At 48.4% G+C, this 20,414-nt stretch overlaps 1 protein-coding gene across 1 annotated transcript in view; it reads left to right on the top strand.

The window, feature by feature from the left end:
- IARS1 (isoleucyl-tRNA synthetase 1) overlaps positions 1-17,239 on the top strand; it is a gene marked incomplete at its 5' end in the record, with an annotated part of 63,951 nt that extends 46,712 nt beyond the window's left edge. The window contains 5 exon segments of the mRNA XM_077451569.1: positions 209-320; positions 3,195-3,320; positions 3,417-3,554; positions 3,639-3,770; positions 16,922-17,239. Of these exon segments, the coding sequence (XP_077307695.1) occupies positions 209-320; positions 3,195-3,320; positions 3,417-3,554; positions 3,639-3,770; positions 16,922-17,004 (591 nt within the window).
- Between the last annotated feature and the right edge of the window lie 3,175 nt (positions 17,240-20,414).

Raw genomic sequence — 20,414 nt, 5'->3', positions numbered from 1 at the left:
CCAAGCTTTAGACCCTGTGAGAGCTGCATGGAGTGAGAAATTTTGAACACAAGACCCAGATGTGAAGGGGGCCCATTTTGGTTGTTCAGTATCTCGAATACAAGTACCTGTAGGCTGTTGGTTTATTCAAACCATAGTGTGTATAGACTATTGCATCCATACAACAAAGGTGAACCAAGAGACTGACCGGATTTATTCCCCTCCGCAGCTGAAAGGCTCAGATCTGGAGATAACGCTGGTCAGAGGATCGGCACAAGCTGCTGACGGCCCTTCCTGCGCTTATGTCAACCTCCACATAACCGTTAATGGTACAGAGCAAAGTAAGTCCAGACTTTATTACCTCTGCTTATCCCTAGCATGCCTTTTCACTGAGCAGCCGCAGGTGGTGCTGGAAGGTCACAGTGACAATGCGGACAATATGGAGGACCTCAGATTCGTCTTGGAGTCTGCCGAACCTTTAGACTTCCCAGTCTCTATATTAAACCATACAGCGCCAGCAGGTGCTGCATTGAACACCGGCTCTGCTCTTTCTTGGCTCAGATCACATAACACAGGCTGGCCACTAGGTTATAGTATATCGACATCTGATCTGAGATTACTACTGAAGGTAGCACTATGAAAACTGGAGGCCTATATTTAGACATGGATAGACCATGGAAGGGTTTGATTCCTCTTTTTGCTAGAATTTGTTTTGTTGTCTGCAATCCCTTTGTTTTTTTTTGTTTTTTGTAATTCCTTTATTAGCCAAAGAAAGTTACATGTAACAGTCAGTAGCAACAGTATGTACAGTATCTCAAGGAAATAACCGGTAGGAAGGTAATTGGTGGCCGAGGCTGTAAACAATAAGCTCAGAATTGTGCAGAGTATGTGGTCATAACAGCATATACTTGTTTGCATAAAGTGCTTGCAATCCCTTTGTTAAACTATCTCCTTGCTTTCTGGCCACACCAGCAGTGAGACGTTTCCAGATTCGGGACAAGGATAGCAGTCAAGGCAAAGTTTACCAGTAGATTAAATACTTTATATATATATATATACAGTGCCTTGCGAAAGTATTCGGCCCCCTTGAACTTTTCAACCTTTTGCCACATTTCAGGCTTCAAACATAAAGATATAAAATTGTTATTTTTTGTGAAGAATCACCAACAAGTGGGACACAATTGTGAAGTGGAACGAAATCTATTGGATTGTTGAAACTTTTTTAACTAATAAAAAAATGAAAAGTGGGGCGTGCAAAATGATTCGGCCCCCTTGCGTTAATACTTTGTAGAGCCACCTTTTGCTGCGATTACAGCTGCAAGTCGCTTGGGGTGTCTCTATCAGTTTTGCACATTGAGAGACTGAAATTCTTGCCCATTCTTCCTTGCAAAACAACTCGAGCTCAGTGAGGTTGGATGGAGAGCGTTTGTGAACAGCAGTTTTCAGCTCTTTCCACAGATTCTCGATTGGATTCAGGTCTGGACTTTGACTTGGCCATTCTAACACCTGGATACGTTTATTTGTGAACCCTTCCTTTGTAGATTTTGCTGTATGTTTGGGATCATTGTCTTGTTGGAAGATAAATCTCCGTCCCAGTTTCAGGTCTTTTGCAGACTCCAACAGGTTTTCATCCAGAATGGTCCTGTATTTGGCTGCATCCATCTTCCCCTCAATTTTAACCATCTTCCCTGTCCCTGCTGAAGAAAAGCAGGCCCAAACCATGATGCTGCCACCACCATGTTTGACAGTGGGGATGGTGTGTTGAGGGTGATGAGCTGTGTTGCTTTTACGCCAAACATATCGTTTTGCATTGTGGGCAAAAAGTTTGATTTTGGTTTCATCTGACCAGAGCACCTTCTTCCACATGTTTGGTGTGTCTCCCAGGTGGCTTGTGGCAAACTTTAGACGAGACTTTTATGGATATCTTTGAGAAATGGCTTTCTTCTTGCCACTCTTCCATAAAGGCCAGATTTGTGCAGTGTACAACTGATTGTTGTCCTATGGACAGACTCTCCCACCTCAGCTGTAGTTCTCTGCAGTTCATCCAGAGTGATCATGGGCCCCTTGGCTGCATCTCTGATCAGTCTTCTCCTTGTCTGAGCTGAAAGTTTAGAGGGACGGCCAGGTCTTGGTAGATTTGCAGTGGTCTGATACTCCTTCCATTTCAAAATGATCGCTTGCACAGTGCTCCTTGGGATGTTTAAAGCTTGGGAAATCTTTTTGTATCCAAATCCGGCTTTAAACTTATCCACAACAGTATTACGGACCTGCCTGGTGTGTTCCTTGGTCTTCATGATGCTCTCTGCGCTTTCAACAGAACCCTGAGACTATCACAGAGCAGGTGCATTTATACAGAGACTTGATTACACACATCAGTCGTTTAGGACAACATTGGATCATTCAGAGATCCTCGCTGAACTTCTGGAGTGAGTTTGCTGCACTGAAAGTAAAGGGGCCGAATAATTTTGCACGCACCACTTTTCAGTTTTTTATTTGCTAAAAAAGTTTAAATTATCCAATAGATTTCGTTCCACTTCACAATTGTGTCCCACTTGTTGGTGATTCTTCACAAAAAATTAAAATTTTATATCTTTATGTTTGAAGCCTGAAATGTGACAAAAGGTTTAAAAGTTCAAGGGGGCCGAATACTTTCGCAAGGCACTGTGTGTATATGTATATATATATATATATATATATAGTTATGTGTGCTTTGTATTTTAAGCTGGATTCCAGGACTTTAGCCTCTTTGTAAAAAATAAATAAAATGAACGCACACCATGAGTTAAATCCAAGGAGCTGCATGGCATCTCCTGAGCTTATCTCTGTTATTTATATCTGACATTGCTCTGTGAGAGAGGAGAAAAGCACACAGAAGCAGGTATGCCCATCCTTCTCCTCTGCTGCCCATTCAGAGAAGCCTTTGTATTTTGTGAACGTGTTCACCTAATACAAAGGCCTCTGTGAATGGAGAGGAGGGGCAACTGCAGTGATTTTCCTGTTCATGATGCGGAGCTCAAAAGTGTTGCTTTCCCAGAAATATGACGATAGCCGTTTTCACATCAGCACCGCATGCTGATGTGAAATTTACAAGCCTACTAACTGTTGTAGCAGTCAATTGCAGATAGACTGGTTTCTCTGTCCTCATTTTGGTCAAGAGGGTCACGTGACTTGTTATAGAGTATAGGCTGTTGATTTTTTATTTTTATTTTTTTCAGGTGGATTTCTACTACTAGAGAACCCCAAGGGAGAGGCCATCAGCAGCCTGTCGGAATTAAAGAGCGCAGTGTGCGGAATATTCCAGCTGAAGAGCGCCCGGCTCTCTGTATACAGCGGGGGTGCAGGTAACATCTGCAATGTGTTTTGAATGCTGTGAGCTGCACTCTGCAGCCTTTATTGCTGTTTGTGGCAGGTAAATCCTAACAACTGCTTCTTTGTAGAACTGCAGAGCGGCTGTAATCTCCTCAGCCTGAGCGGGAAGACGCTCCATGTTACTTCAGGGGCCCCTCCAGCTGGCAATGGGAATCCGCTTCAGTGTCGCTATGTCAATCTGCGGCTGCTGAGCAGCGATGCACAGGGTGAGTGACGGCAGTGAGGGGGGGGGCACGCATGGAGGAGCCGGATGGTGACGGGGGTGACGCGGTTTTCTTCTTTTTCTCCAGGCGCGCTGCTGCTGGAAAATCCGCTTGGTCAGAATGATTTGAAATATCAGAGCCTGTACCATGAGGTAGCCAAGGTGTTTGGGCTGAGGAGCCGACGCTTCCGGCTATTTCTTAACGCAGCCATGACTGAAGGTGAGAAAATATCTGATTTCTACAGTTAACCTAAAGCTGATATTTTTGTTTCAGGGAGACTCCGGGGACATCTGTGCACAAGGTGCAGGTATGCAGGGGGGGGCGGCTTGGTGTTATATGCTATAACAAGGGACAATGTAGAATAATGCCTCAGTCTGAAAAAGTATATAGAAGTAGGGGTGGGTTCCATCATTCTTGAGCTTGAAATGATGAAGGTGTGGGGGATGTCGGGAGCTACTCCAAAAAATGCCCCATGACAAAAATATTGTGGGGTTCCTGCTGTTTAGTCTGTAGCATCCTGTTATAGTATGCAATAAATTTTTATATATTGCTTGTATTAATGTGTATTATTTTTGTTCTTAAAGAGGGAGTCCACCTAAAACAAAAATATTAAAAGCCAGCTGCTACAAATACTGCAGCTGCTGACTTTTAATAAATGAACACTTATCTGTCCCAGGGTCCAACCGCTCAGCTCTCGGCTACTGCCGCCACCATTCTCATTGAGGGTATCGGGAAGTAAAGTGTTGCGGCTTCACTTCCCGATTCCCTAGTGCGCATGCACGAGTCACGCGTCGTAAGTGGTCCCCGCTATCTCCTGGGACCTGTGTGTTTCCCAGGAGAAGGTGGTGGGGGGTGGGGGGGGTGCGAGAAGGGGTGTGACTCCTGCAGGATTATATTCCCAGAAGTGGGTGCAGATACCTGTATTATACAGGTATCTGCACCCCCCCCCCCCCAAAAGGTGCCAATTGTGGCACCGGAGGGGGGGGGGAGGAATCAAATGAGCGGAAGTTCCACTTTTCGGTGGAACTCCGCTTTAGTTGTCCATTCCCTGGGTACCGAGATAGTCCATAAATAATTCCTTTTTATCATGGAGCATTTTTTGGAGTAGCTCCTGACATCCCCCCCCCCCCCCCCCCCACATTCTTTCATCATAACAAGGGACAAGTCACTGCAATGTCATTTGGTTCTATGGTAGAAATCCCGGTTTGGTGATCCTGCAGAGAAAATCCAAGAAGGTAACTCCGCTCCAGGTGATCCTAATGACCGGATATGCTGGGTGCAAGCCACGTAAGTCAAGTAATAGGAAAAGAAGAAACCGTTGCACACCGGCAATATCGATCCAGCATAGATTTATTTGAACCAAACTGGTACTCATGACTGCCAACCAAGACAAGAACAATGGAGAGATGACGCGTTTTACATTGCCATAGTCAGTGTGAAACGCGCCACCCCTCCGTTGTTCTGGTCTTGGTTGACAGTCATGAATACCAGTTTGGTTCAAATAAATCTGCGTTGGATCGATATTGCCGGTGTGCAGCCGTTTCTTCTTTTCCGTGATGAATCCTCCTAGTTAGGGCGGAGCAGGGTGCAGTGGCTTCATGAATATTTGCTATTGTATGCTATAGAGCAGGGGTGTCATTTCATTGCAGGTCGCATCAGCATTATTATGCTTGCCCTCAAAGGGGCAGTTGTAGCTGTAAGATTGTATAAATGTATCTACAGGTTAAATAATTGCCTCTGCCTTCAAATATTACTGGTTTTAGTAATAGCTTGAGACTTGGGCTGTGAAGGGCGGGTGCAGACCGGCATGGAGCCCACTCACACTCCTATGGCAGATGAAGCGGGTCTGAAAATGGGGGTCGCACACCCGCGGGTATCATCCGCAAGAAACTTTATTGGAGACTGCTACTGCTCAGAGGGTTCTACTTTGGTGTTCTTCCTGAGGAGTTTCCAATAAAGTTTCTTGTGAATGATATCAGTGCTGTGCGGCCCTCCTTTTCAACTGGAATAGAGTCGTATTAATCTCTTAATAATTATAAGCAGATGTCCACAGTACCTCCCCTTACACCCCCCTGCTAGCAAGAAGAAGCTGGGGGGGGGGGGGGGGGGGGGGGGGGGCTAGAAAGCAGAAGGTGAAGAAAAAAAGAGCTTCAGATCATTTCATAGGACCAAAGTACTGACTTATTCAAACACTCAATACATTAAGGGGATACCGACTCGCCTAATAGGGGTGGCGCCTTTTCCTTGGATCCCTAAGCAAACCTGTAGAAATAAATGGACTTGAAGGGACCCCCGAGGATTTCAGAATGGGATAAAAAAAAGATTACTGCAGTTTGCTCAATCCTTTTATCCCATTCTGAACTTCTCAGGTCCCTTCCCCTCCATTTATTTCTGCAGAAGGTGCAGAGTCTGGAGGAGGGCTGGAGTCACCTGCCAGAGTTTGCTGCGACCAGGAGAAGCTAAGATGAGGGGTTGCTGCAGCTGCACAGAGGTCCGCAGAATCTGTAGGAGTTCTGTTGTCCTCTCTGCTGGCATGGGGGGAGGGGGGCGGGCAGACACAGGCCTCTCCATGACTGCATTAAGAAGTGCAGGATCAAGACAAGGTGAGGAACGGAGACAAGGGGCTTCCGCAGTTGCAGGAGAGGTGCCAGGGCCACATTAAATGACCAGGTGGGCCGGATTTAGCCCGCGGGCCTTGTGTTTGATGCATATACTATATTGCATTGGGCTCCAATATATGACACAGATTACCCTAAAGTTAGCTGGAACTATGGCAGGGGATTACACATTGAAGAATCCAAGAGACACAAGAAGCCATTGGAAAGAGGCCAGCGGACTCCACCTGTAACAAAAGAATCAGTTTGACCCTTTAATTCTAGTAAAATTCTGGAATATACCTAACTAGTCTTAAAGCGGAGCTCCACCCAAAACGTGGGATTGGAACCATGTATGGGCAGGCTGAAGGTACCTAAGTTGCTCGATCAATCAACTTGGGTACAACCAGCCTGCCGAATTTTACATGCGGTTGTCACTAGCTGCTGGTATAGTAGGGGTGGCAAGTGCTCGATGGGAGGGTTTCCCCTATCAACACTGTCTGTGTTGATGGGGGGGGGGGGGGGGGACCGAGCACACGGGTTGCAGGAAAACAAATTGCTCTGTGTATGGCCTGTATTACACAGGTTAGTCAGCATAGGTGTTAGTAGGGGGAGGGAGAGATATTTAAGATTAGTTCAGTATTTCCCAGGATTCTACTTGGTTAAATATTCTTACTATAGCGGGTCTTTGCTAAGATTTAAAGAGAAAGTGAAGCGCTTTTCCTGCGGAGAGACTTCTTGCTTACATCGGTCAATCTATCTCTGGAGGCTGAATTGAAACATTCTCCGGATGTCTGGCTGGCGCATTGGCGAACTCCTGCGTTTTTGTATGTAGGACAGGTCCCACCGGTGTGTGTGTGTGTGTGTGTGTGTGTGTGTGTGTGTGTGTGTGCGCGCACGCTCTGCCGGAAGAACCCCCTGCACCTCTTCCCGTTTTCCCCTCTTACATATCCTGCTGCATTGTGGGATGCCAAAATCCGGGCCGATGCAGTTTAAAGTGGAACTCCAACTTTGTAGATAAAAGTCTGAATGCTTTAGAAAATTCCTTGTGCTGTCTGCTCTGTAGTCCATTCCCCTCCTGTGTTTTCCAGCCGCTCTTCACATTTGTCAAGTAAATGGTTAATGCCCAATACCTGGCCGTGCAGCAGCAGCAACCGCCGCATGGCCACTTCCTGTCCAGAACTGCGTTCTTTTAACCTCCCTGGCGGTACGATTATTTCGGAATTTAGGTGCTAAAAGCGGTACAATTATTTTGCATGAAAATTTGGCGTTTTATATTGTAGTCCTGTAATTCTTAGGAATAACTCTCTTAAATCTGTCCAAACCAGAGTCTAGCAGACATCCCAGGTATGATAAAGTTTGAAAAATGAAATCATAAATTATAATATAATAAATAACTATAAATAATTGTACCAAATAATAATATAACAATAATTTGCTGAGTTGCAGAATTGTCGCTGTCATTACTTTTCAGTATTTGATGACGGATCTCCCCACAAATCACTATCGCTCAATTCTGTGAGTGATTACAATTTATTATCGCTGTTTTCTAGCTGGTCTAAAACCATTTTTGATGTAAAATGACAGTTTGGTTGCTATGGACAATCTCCAGTTTCCAGGCATAAAGAACAGTTTTTATTATATAAAACTACATGCAGGGCACTGGGCTGACCACTAGGGACAAAGGGGATGTGAAATATTTACATACAGCAATGTAATCTGTAAGATTACATTATACTGTATGTATACTGTCTGTTTCACTTTTTGAATTTGGCGCCGATCTCCGTCCCCGTGCGTCGCAACGCTCGCAGGGCACGGAGATCGGCTCCGTGATAGATCGAGCGAGGCACGGCTCGCTCGTACAGCGGGGAGACAACGCTGGATCCGAGGGAGAAGGTAAGTAAACCTCCTCCTGGATCCAGCGATGCGGTCCCAAGTCTGGCTCGGGGTTACCGCTAATGGTACAAAAATTCCACCCCCGAGCCAGACTCGGGAAGACCGCCAGGGGGGTTAACTCTCCTCTGTAAGCGGTGAGACCAGAGGTGATGTCAACACGGTATGAATGCTGCTGCTGGGCGGGATTAACCGTTTGCTGCCCTGCCACAGTACATAAACTGCGACAGGGTGGAAGCTGCATCCATACTAGCGCGCTCCTGTGACCTGCGAATCACAGCGCTCAGTGCCCGCTATGACAAGCCACTATAATCATGTGATCGCTATGATTGGTCATAGCGATCACATGATTATAGTGGCTTACATTCATGAATTGCTTTGCTTACTATTGTGATGCTGTGATTGGCCCACAGCTATCACATGGAACCCGGGCCAATCACGGCACCCTGTACCTTGTGATTGGCTGTAGCCAATCACAGATGACGATAGTAGGCAAGCTGTCATGCATGAAAACCATTCATGACATCCAAAACGATTGCTTATAAAACTGATCATCACTGTTATAAGCAATATAAAAAAATAAATGAATCCCGGACCGAGTTACTGTCCTATCCGTCCCGCCGCTGTCCCGCCATTTAGGAGCCAGCTCCGCCCGTCCCCGTTCCTTTCCCGTTGTTATTTTAGGCAGAGCAGGGAGCGGGCGGCTGTTCAATTGTGAGTGGCGAGCAGGAGCCGGCTCTTCCCCCTAAGCCTCAGCCGCTGTCATTGGAAGCCGAGGGAGGTACGATAGGCTGTTCCTTTTTCTGAGCGGCAGGCGGGAGCTGCAGGAGTTACCTTCTCAAGTTAACCAGCAGGTGATTGGTTGCTAGGACACTGTCCCGTCCTACCAGCCAATCATCATGTCATTAATAGGTTAAGGCTGCTCTTGCCCACCGCTCAGAACTAAACAGTCTCCCACTCTTCACTCTGCTTACATTGACAGCGGGGCTGCAGTGGATGTGGGGGCTGTGATGTAAAGTGGGGTAGATGACACCCTGGGGGGCTGTAATATGAAGACGGGGCAGAGGATGCCACTTGGTGTGTGTGTGTGTGTGGGGGGGGGGGTGATGGGAAGGGGGGGGGCAAAGGACCCTGCTGTGGGGAGGGGGGGGGGACATGAAGGGGGGCTGAGGACACTACTGTGAAGGGGAAACTGTGATATGCAGGGGGACAGAGGATCAGATGTAAGAATGGGATTGTGATTTAAGAGGGGACCGTGAAGTGAAGGATCTGAGTCCTCCCACAAAAGTGATTCAGACCTGGGAAAATATTTTACTGATTGGACCTCCCATGAATTTTAATCGTTACCCCTGGTGTGGTGGCTTTGTACATTTTCAAGGTTAAGGTCACAAATAAAGAATGTTTGAAAAATGTTTTCTTGTTTTACTTGGGTAAATCTGGAATAATGTGTTATGTAGTTTGTGCTTCCACCAGCCGATGGCGCTGAGTTCTGTCCACACGTGAATCATGGTATAACCCTCTACCCATTATGTACAGAACTAAATGATTTATCACAGCAGTGACTCTACCCTTATCGAACTGCCCATTAAGAGGTTTGTTGGACAATCTGCTTTTCTTTGTTTAGATAACCCATAATGCTCTGGGAATCCTTCATCGTATGTTTGGATAAAACAAAGCTCGCTGGGAATTAGTAATGGGTCTGCTGTGTATGTGCCCCACCCTGAAGCCTCAAGACATGAAAGATTCTGTTGGGTTACTGGATTGAAGATGTGCTTTATCATGCTGTTTGGGGGGGTGCTTACTACATTTCTTGCCCATGTAGGTCTATGCACCTCATAAACAGGGAAGCTCAAATTTTAGGTCTTCAAACCATTCATGTAAAGGGGAACATCATGTTTCATACTGGGTGTTAGCAGTAGATAGGTCCTTTCACATTTCAGTAAACCAGGCTCTGCATATTCTTAACAGAAAGGGTTAACTTTTACTGGGTGGTGCCCGGGGGGGGGGGGTCAGAAACCTTTTTATGAATGTTGTAGTCCTACGGTATTTGGTACACGGAGAGAATGTGTGTAGAGGTAAAATCTTCTGAGGACTTGTCTGTAAAAGTTTAAAATTTAAATCACAGAAACATTTCCATAAGTTCAATGCAATTTATTTGTAGGATTTCATGGGGGTAAAAAAAAAAAACATGGCCTAAAATACCAGAAAATTGCAGAAAATCTCAGATTAAGGGATATCAATTAGAACAAACCCCCACAAGCTTAGCAGGGGTGAGATAGGACATTGGCAGGGGCGGGCCCTCACCCGACGTGTTAGTGCATTTAAAAGGGGAATCGGCAGGGGTGGGCCAGGAAGTGAGCGGCGGCGGGCCATTCCATAGGCTGTGCACAGATCCCTCAACCTTAGAGTGATGTATTTATAAGGGAAAAGTCAGCGGGGGTGGACCAGGAAGTGAGCGGGGGTGGGCCATTTCATAGGCTGTGCACAGATCCCTCAACCTTAGAGTGATGTATTTATAAGGGAAAAGTCAGCGGGGGTGGACCAGGAAGTGAGCGGGGGTGGGCCATTCCATAGGCTGTGCACAGATCCCTCCCCCTTAGAGTGATGTATTTATAAGGGAAAAGTCAGCGGGGGTTGACCAGGAAGTGAGCGGGGGGCGGGCCATTCCATAGGCTGTGCGCAGATCCCTCAACCTTAGAGTGATGTATTTATAAGGGAAAAGTCAGCGGGGGTGGACCAGGAAGTGAGCGGGGACGGGCCATTCCATAGGCTGTGCACAGATCCCTCAACCTTAGAGTGATGTATTTATAAGGGAAAAGTCAGCGGGGGTGGACCAGGAAGTGAGCGGGGGTGGGCCATTCCATAGGCTGTGCACAGATCCCTCCCCCTTAGAGTGATGTATTTATAAGGGAAAAGTCAGCGGGGGTGGACCAGGAAGTGAGCGGGGGTGGGCCATTCCATAGGCTGTCTACAGATCCCTCCCCCTTAGAGTGATGTATTTATAAGAGAAAAGTCAGCAGGGGTGGAATGTTCCATAGGCTGGACACGGGCCACTTCCCCATTAGAGGCTGCACACCAATCCCTCCCCTATGGAGTGATTGATGTATTTTTTAGGGAAAGCCAGCAGGGGTGGGCCAGGAAGGTAGCAAAGGTGGAATTTTCCATAAGTCGAACACAGGCCACACCCCACATGGAGTGATTAGCATATTTTATAAGGGGAAGTCCGCACAGGTGGGATGTTTTATAGGCTGTTCACAGACCCCCTACCCATGGAACGATCAGTTTGTAAGGGAAAGTCAGCAGGGACAGGCCATTTCATAGGCTGTACACCGACTGCTCACCCATGACGTGATTAGTATATTCATAAGGGGAAGTCGGCAGGGGCGGATCATTCTATAGGTTGTACACAGAACCTTCATTCATGGTTAATATTGTATTTATAAGGGGGAGCCAGCAGGGGTGGGCCATTCTATAGGCTGTACATGTCACCCCACACCCATAGTGATTTGTGTATTTATAAGGGGAAGTCAGCATGGAGAGGGATGTTCCATAGGCTGTACACAGACCACTCACCTATATTATGGTGAATAATGTATTCATATGGTGGGGGGGGGCAGGACCCCTCAGATTTATAGAGGAAAGTCAGCAGGGGTGGGCCATTCCATAGAGGCTGTACACAGACAACCAACTCATGGAGTGATTAGTGTATCCATTAGGAGAAATCGGCAAGTGTGGGCCTTTCTATAGGCTGTAGACTGGGGGTAGGCAACCTGGGGCCCTCCAGCTGTTGCAGAACTACAAGTCCCATAATGCCTCTGGGAGTCATTGTAACTGCCAGCCTCATGGGAAATGCAGTTCCACAACAGCTGGAGGGCCCCAGGTTCCCTATCCCTGCTGTACACAGACCACTTACTTGTGAAATGATAAGTGTTCACAAGGAGAAATCCTCAGGGGCAGGCCAGGAATTTAGCAGAGGCGGGCCATTTCAAAGGCTATACAGACTGCCCACCCATGGAGTGATTTATACATTCACCGTGGAAAGTCAACAGGGGCAGACCATTCCATAGCCACTGGACACAGGCTGCTCAACCATAGAGGCAATTAGTGTATTTATAAGGGGGAAGTCAGTAGAGCCGGGGCCATTCTATAGGCTTTACATAGATCCCCCTCACCCATAGTTATTTGTGTTATAAGGCAAAGTCAGCATAGATTGGATGATCCATAGCCTATACACAGACCACTACCCTATTGGGCGATTCGTTTATAAGGGAAAGGCAGCCGGGTTGGCCAGGAAGTCAGCAGGGGTGGGCCAATTCATAGATTGTATACAGTCCTCTCACCCATAGAGATATTAGTGTATTAATAAGGGGATTTCAGCAGGATTGGGCCATTCCATAGGCTCTACATGAACTGCTCACCCATAAAGTGATTAGTATATTTATTAGTAGAAGTCAGAAGGGGCGGGTCATTCTATGGGCTCTCAGCCTATGGGCTGTGCACAGACCCCTCACCCATAGTTAGTGTTTAAACCCAACATTTCATGTTCCTAAAATGTGCCTGCTTTACCATGTACTAGTATGAAAAAGCATCCTGTTCTCCTTGTATTGCTTCCTTTGTGTGAAATCCCTAATATTCCTGCCAATCCCCCTGCATTGCTATCGAGACCTGACCACATTAGGCATGAGAACCCAGCGTTGGTCAGTTTTCTGGCTGTGCTGGGAACTCAGCCTGCTCTCCAATAATCAGACTTGTCCTGACACACCCTTCCCTGCACAGCCATTCACTGGGATGACCAGTGCACTGCTGTTTTCTCCTCCCTAAGCTCCTTATGCAGCCGAGAACAGAGATGATGTGTTTGGGCCATTCCATAGGCTTTACACAGAGTGCTAACCCATGAAATGATTAGCATATTCATAAGGGGACATTGGCAGGGGCGGGTCATTCTATAGGATGTGCACAGTCGTCGCCCCCCCTTCCCTTCATTCCTAGCTAATATTGTATTTATAAGGGGGGAGCCAGCAGGGGTGGGCCATTCTATAGGCTGTACACATCACCCCACACTCATAGTGATTAGTATAATTGTAAGGGGAAGTCAGCAGGGGCGGGACGTTTAATAGACTATACACAGACCACTGACACACCCCACTCTGTACAGCCATTCACTGGGAAGACCAGTGACCAGTATTTCTCCTCTCTGAGCTTCTTATGCAGCTGAGAACATAGATGATGTGTTTGGGCCATTCCATAGGCTTTACACAGACTGCTAACCCATGAAGTGATTAGCGTATTCCCAAGGGGACATCAGCAGGGGTGGGTCATGCTATAGGATGTGCACAGACCCCTCTCATTCATAGCTAATATTGTATTTATAAGGGGGGAGCCAGCAGGGGTGGGCCATTCTATAGGCTGTACATGTCACCCCACATCCATAGCGATTAGTGTAATTGTAAGGGGAAGTCAGCAGGGGTGGGACATTCTATAATCTGTACACATCGCCCCACATCCATAGTGATTAGTGTAATTGTAAGGGGAAGTCAGCAGGGGTGGGACATTCTATAGGCTGTACACATCGCCCCACATCCGTAGCGTTTAGTGTCATTGTAAGGGGAAGTCAGCAGGGGTGGGACATTTCATAGACTATACACAGACCACTAACACATCCCTCCCTGTACAGCCATTAACTGGAAAGACCAGTGCACTGCTGTTTCTCCTTCCTGAGCTTCTTATGCAGTTTAGAACAGAAATGATGTGTTTGGGCCATTCCATAGGCTTTACACAGACTGCTAACCCATGAAGTGATTAGCGTATATTCCCAAGGGGACGTCAGCAGGGGCGGGTCATTCTATAGGATGTGCACAGACCCCCTCATTCCTAGCTAATATTGTATTCATAAGGGGGGAGCCAGCAGGGGTGGGCCATTCTATAGGCTGTACACATCACCCCACATCCATAGCGATTAGTGTCATTGTAAGGGGAAGTCAGCAGGGGTGGGACATTTCATAGACTATACACAGACCACTAACACACCCCTCCCTGTACAGCCATTCACTGGAAAGACCAGTGCACTGCTGTTTCTCCTTCCTGAGCTTCTTAGGCCTCATGCACACGAGACGCAGATGAAACCTCTGTCAAAAAAAAGCTGAAACGCGCGTTTAGAAACGCGCGTTTTGCCGCGTTTGCATGTCGCGTTTAGACGCGTTTAGACGCGTTTAGACGCGTTTAGACGCGTTTGCGTTTAGACGCGTTTATAAAGATAACATCATGTAGACCCTCCCCAAGCTCTCAAAGCATTTTTTTTAACTATTTCTGCTATTTTGATCAGAGTGAGCAGCAGCAGCATAGAGAGCAGTTGTACACTTGCATTTGCCGTGTCACTTGCCACGGCACCTGCCACAAGTTGTGGATTGTCCACTTGCCACGTCACTTGCCACAAGTTGGGGATTGTCCACTTGCCACATCACCTGCCACGTCACCTGCCACAAATTGTGGATTGTCCACTTGCCACGTCACTTGCCACATCACCTGCCACGAGATGTGGATTGTCCACTTTCCACGTCATCTGCCATGCCACCTGCCACAAGCTGTGGATTGTCCACTTGCCACGTCACCAGCCACATCACCTGCCACAAGTTGTGGATTGTCTACTTGCCGCGTCACTTGCCACATCACCTGCCACGTCACTTGCCACATCACCTGCCACAAGTTGTGGATTGTTCACTTGCCACGTCACCTGCCACGTCACCTGCCACAAGTTGTGGATTGTCCACTTGCCACGTCACTTGCCACATCACCTGCCACGTCACTTGCCACATCACCTGCCACAAGTTGTGGATTGTTCACTTGCCACGTCACCTGCCACGTCACCTGCCACAAGTTGTGGATTGTCCACTTGCCACGTCACTTGCCACGTCACCTGCCACGTCACTTGCCACGTCACCTGCCACAAGTTTTGGATTGTCCACTTGCCATGTCACTTGCCACGTCAGCTGCCACGTCACTTGCCACGAGATGTGGATTGTCCACTTTCCACGTCATCTGCCATGCCACCTGCCACAAGCTGTGGATTGTCCACTTGACACGTCACCAGCCACATCACCTGCCACAAGTTGTGGATTGTCCACTTGCCACGTGACTTGCCACATCACCTGCCACGTCACTTGCCACATCACCTGCCACAAGTTGTGGATTGTCTACTTGCCGCGTCACTTGCCACTTCACCTGTCACGTCACTTGCCACGTCACCTGCCACAAGTTGTGGATTGTTCACTTGCCACGTCACCTGCCACATCACCTGCCACAAGTTGTGGATTGTCCACTTGCCACGTCACTTGCCACAAGCTGTGGATTGTCCACTTGCCACATCACTTGCCACGTCACCTGCCACGTCACCTGCCACAAGTTTTGGATTGTCCACTTGCCACGTCAGCTGCCACGTCACTTGCCACATCACCTGCCACGTCACCTGCCACAAGTTGTGGATTGTCCACTTGCCACATCACCTGCCACGTCACTTGCCGCAAGATGTGGATTGTCCACTTGTCACATCACCTGCCACATCACTTGCCACATAACCTGCCACAAGTTGTGGATTGTCCACTTGCCACGTCACTTGCCACAAGATGTGGATTGTCCACTTTCCACGTCACCTGCCATGCCATCTGCCACAAGTTGTGGATTGTCCACTTACCACGTCACCAGCCACATCACCTGCCACAAGTTGTGGATTGTCCACTTGCCACACCACTTTCCACGTCACCTGCCACGTCACCTGACACAAGATGTGGATTGTCCACTTGCCACGTCACCAGCCACATCACCTGCCACAAGTTGTGGATCGTCCACTTGCCACGTCCCTTGCCACGTCCCCTGCCACGTCACCTGCCACAAGTGGATTGTCCACTTGCCACGTCACTTGCCACGTCACCTGCCACAAGTTATGGATTGTCCACTTGCCACGTCACATGCCAGTCACCTGCCACAAGTTGTTGATTTTCCACTTGCCACGTCACCTGCCAAGTCACTTGCCGCGTCACCTGCCAGGTCACTTGCCACGTCACCTGCCACAAGTTGTCTATTGTCCACTTTCCACGTCACTTGCCACTTCACCTGCCACGTCACTTGCCACAAGTTGTGGATTGTCCACTTGCCACATCACTTGCCACCTGCCATGTCACTTGCCACAAGTTGTGGATTGTCCACTTGCCACGTCACTTGCCACAAGTTGTGGATTGTCCACTTGCAATTGCAATTGTTTAAAATATTTTTCTAATGGTTTTTCATCATTTGCAATCATTTTTGAGATTTTTAATGTAAAAAAAAAGGTCACCTTTAAAAACGCATATAAACGCAAACGCGGCTAAACGCGGTTGCCGCGTTCAGCCGCGTTTAGCCGCGTTTAGCCCCGTTTTGAAACGCAGAAATTTTTGTCTCTGAACGCATTTTTTTGCTTCTGGAAAAACGTGATTAAACGCAACTGCATATAAACGCAAAAAAACGAGACTGTGTGCATGGACACATAGGATAACATTGAATGAGTTCAGGTGCAGTTGAAAAAACTGTCCAACTGCATCTGAACGCGCGTTTAACTGCGTCTCGTGTGCATGAGGCCTTATGCAGCTTAGAAGGGAGATGATGTGTTTGGGCCATTCCATAGGCTTTACACAGACTGCTAACCCATGAAGTGACTAGCGTATTCCCAAGGGGATGTCAGCAGGGGAGGGTCATTCTATAGGATGTGCACAGACCCCTCACCCCATAGTTAATAGTGTAAGTTAGCAGGGGTGGGTCATTGCATAGGGGCTGTACACAGACCGCTCACCCATAGGGTAATTCGTGTTTTTATAAGAGTAAAGTTACTAACCCCCTACTCTGATCTCCACGCAGAGGTGGTCCCGGGCACAGCGGTAGAAAACCTGAATATGAAGACCCTCTATGTCCATGTCCTTCCAACAACGGCTGAATGTTAGCGGGATATAGACGCCTGATGCAGAATCTGACCTGACCGGGACCTGTATGGGCAGAACCGGACCTCCAGACATCGGACACCCACCGCACGTCCTTCGTGTCCCACCATCCATCAGTGACCACTCTGCTTTCCAGTAGTTGTATTTATTTACCAAAGTGGCTGCCAAAGTGTTAATCAGCTGCTCTGCGGGTTGTATTTTGGTTGCTTATATTAAAGGGATTCATTTTGGAATTAAACACGTGTCCCGACTTTTTTTATATTTTTTTTTGTCCTACGCCCTACTGCAGAAATGCCGGCGGTTGGGCAGAGCCAAGTCTATGTGTTCTGTACGTCGTCACGCGGCAGTGCAGACCGCAGACTGACCTGGAAACAAAAGCCGAATTATCTGCGGTGACACAGCCGAGGGACTGGAATGTGTGTTGGTCACATGATGATCACCGAGCGATAAACTTTCCTGAAATCTTCTGGGCTCCGTAATGCGGAGAGGTGTCATGTGGAGGCCTCCCGTATATCCTTCCCCTTTATCTGCATATACAGAGACTCCCATTAGTCTTTTTTTTTTTTTTCTCCTTGTGATTGTTACAAGAGGGAATTCATTATTGCATTGCTGCGGAAAAGCCTCCTGATGAATTCTTATTGATCAGGCCCGGCTCTGCACTCTGCATGGAATTAGTTAAAAGCCATATTTCATTAGCAGAGTGGAACATAGACAGAGGGCAGAACGCTGCACGCAGATCTAATAGACTTTTCATCATTCACGCTGACAACACCGGTCTGGCCATTTTTATTAGAAAGTGCTCTAATATTTCATCCATCAGCAGTCAGGATCCAGAGGAAGCCCCCTCCACCGTCCTCCACCCAGGCCTCAGGGGCTGTAAAACTGACGGTGGAGATCTGGTGAGCGTCGTCCAGCAGTTGTTTCTTGTATAGGAGGAAGAAGGTGGTTGTAGAACACGGTTTATAGATCCATCTATGGAAATGAGAGGTGCCATGACTATGCTTTTCTTTTCTTTGGAGGCTTCCTAGAGATACCTCCGTCTATGGGAATGAGTACAAAACAAAGAAGCAGCTCCCGTGGGACATGGTTGGAATGGATGACCAACAAAGGGGCAGAAGTCGCCCAAGCCCCCCTCCCCAACAGATCAGTGGCAGTTTTGAAGAGGTATGTGGAAAGGCAGAAGCCACCATTGCCATGAATGTAGCCTCACCATTGCCAGGAACGCAGCACCATAGCCAGCAATGCAATCACCATTGCCAGGAATGCCCCTACCATTGCCAGAAATGCCCCCACCATTGCCAGGAATGCCCCCACCATTGCCAGGAATGCCCCCACCATAGCAAGGAATGCCCCCACCATAGAAAGGAATGCACCATCCTAGTCAGGAATGCACAACCATAGCCAGGAACGCAGCACCATTGTCAGCAATGTACTGACGAGCGCCAAAGGAGAATCTCCTGTTTACACAGTGGCCTCTTTAATAGAAAGTCCCACCTCCTTTGATGGACAGAACAATCGTCCAATGGCAGCACCAGAGACGGGACTTCCTATTACAGAGGCCGCCCGTAAACAGGAAATTCTCCTGTGTACTGCGCTCGGTCCCACCTCCTCCCTGTCCCTTCCGAAGCACATACATCTTTTGTGGCCCCGGCGCTGGGAGATCGTCGGGGGCCACAAAAGATATGTATGTCCAAATAACCAGGCGGGTCATTCAAAACCGGGCCGCGATTGACCCGCGTGCCGGACTTTGGACGTGCCTGGTCTATGGGAATGAGTACAAAACAAAGAAGCAGCTCCCGTGGGACATGGTTGGAATGGATGACCAACAAAGGGGCAGAAGTCGCCCAAGCCCCCCCCCCCCCCCCAACAGATCAGTGGCAGTTTTGAAGAGGTATGTGGAAAGGCAGAAGCCACCATTGCCATGAATGTAGCCTCACCATTGCCAGGAACGCAGCACCATAGCCAGGAATGCACTCACCATTGCCAGGAATGCCCCCACCATTGCCAGGAATGCCTTCACCATTGCCAGGAATGCCCCCACCATAGCAAGGAATGCACCACCATAGCCAGGAATGCCCCCACCATAGCAAGGAATGCACAACCATAGCCAGCAACGCAGCACCATTGCCAGGAAGGTAGCACCATTGCCAGGAACGCAGCACCATTGTCAGCAATGTACTGACGAGCGCCAAAGGAGAATCTCCTGTTTACACGGTGGCCTCTTTAATAGAAAGTCCCACCTCCTTTGATGGACAGAACAATCGTCCAATGGCAGCACCAGAGACGGGACTTCCTATTACAGAGGCCGCCCGTAAACAGGAAATTCTCCTGTGTACTGCGCTCGGTCCCACCTCCTCCCTGTCCCTTCCGAAGCACATACATCTTTTGTGGCCCCGGCGCTGGGAGATCGTCGGGGGCCACAAAAGATATGTATGTCCAAATAACCAGGCGGGTCATTCAAAACCGGGCCGCGATTGACCCGCGTGCCGGACTTTGGACGTGCCTGGTCTATGGGAATGAGTACAAAACAAAGAAGCAGCTCCCGTGGGACATGGTTGGAATGGATGACCAACAAAGGGGCAGAAGTCGCCCAAGCCCCCCCCCCCCCCCCAACAGATCAGTGGCAGTTTTGAAGAGGTATGTGGAAAGGCAGAAGCCACCATTGCCATGAATGTAGCCTCACCATTGCCAGGAACGCAGCACCATAGCCAGGAATGCACTCACCATTGCCAGGAATGCCCCCACCATTGCCAGGAATGCCTTCACCATTGCCAGGAATGCCCCCACCATAGCAAGGAATGCACCACCATAGCCAGGAATGCCCCCACCATAGCAAGGAATGCACAACCATAGCCAGCAACGCAGCACCATTGCCAGGAAGGTAGCACCATTGCCAGGAACGCAGCACCATTGTCAGCAATGTACTGACGAGCGCCAAAGGAGAATCTCCTGTTTACACGGTGGCCTCTTTAATAGAAAGTCCCACCTCCTTTGATGGACAGAACAATCGTCCAATGGCAGCACCAGAGACGGGACTTCCTATTACAGAGGCCGCCCGTAAACAGGAAATTCTCCTGTGTACTGCGCTCGGTCCCACCTCCTCCCTGTCCCTTCCGAAGCACATACATCTTTTGTGGCCCCGGCGCTGGGAGATCGTCAGGGGCCACAAAAGATATGTATGTCCAAATAACCAGGCGGGTCGTTCAAAACCGGGCCGCGATTGACCCGCGTGCCGGACTTTGGACGTGCCTGGTCTATGGGAATGAGTACAAAACAAAGAAGCAGCTCCCGTGGGACATGGTTGGAATGGATGACCAACAAAGGGGCAGAAGTCGCCCAAGCCCCCCCCCCCCCCAACAGATCAGTGGCAGTTTTGAAGAGGTATGTGGAAAGGCAGAAGCCACCATTGCCAT

Source organism: Lithobates pipiens, unplaced genomic scaffold (genome assembly GCF_037356315.1).
Source record: "Lithobates pipiens isolate NorthernLeopardFrog02 unplaced genomic scaffold, aLitPip1_a1.2 Scaffold_23, whole genome shotgun sequence".
Classification (NCBI taxonomy): Eukaryota; Metazoa; Chordata; class Amphibia; order Anura; family Ranidae; genus Lithobates; species Lithobates pipiens.
Note: the sequence above shows the minus strand (reverse complement) of the source record. Positions and strands in the feature narration are given on the sequence as shown.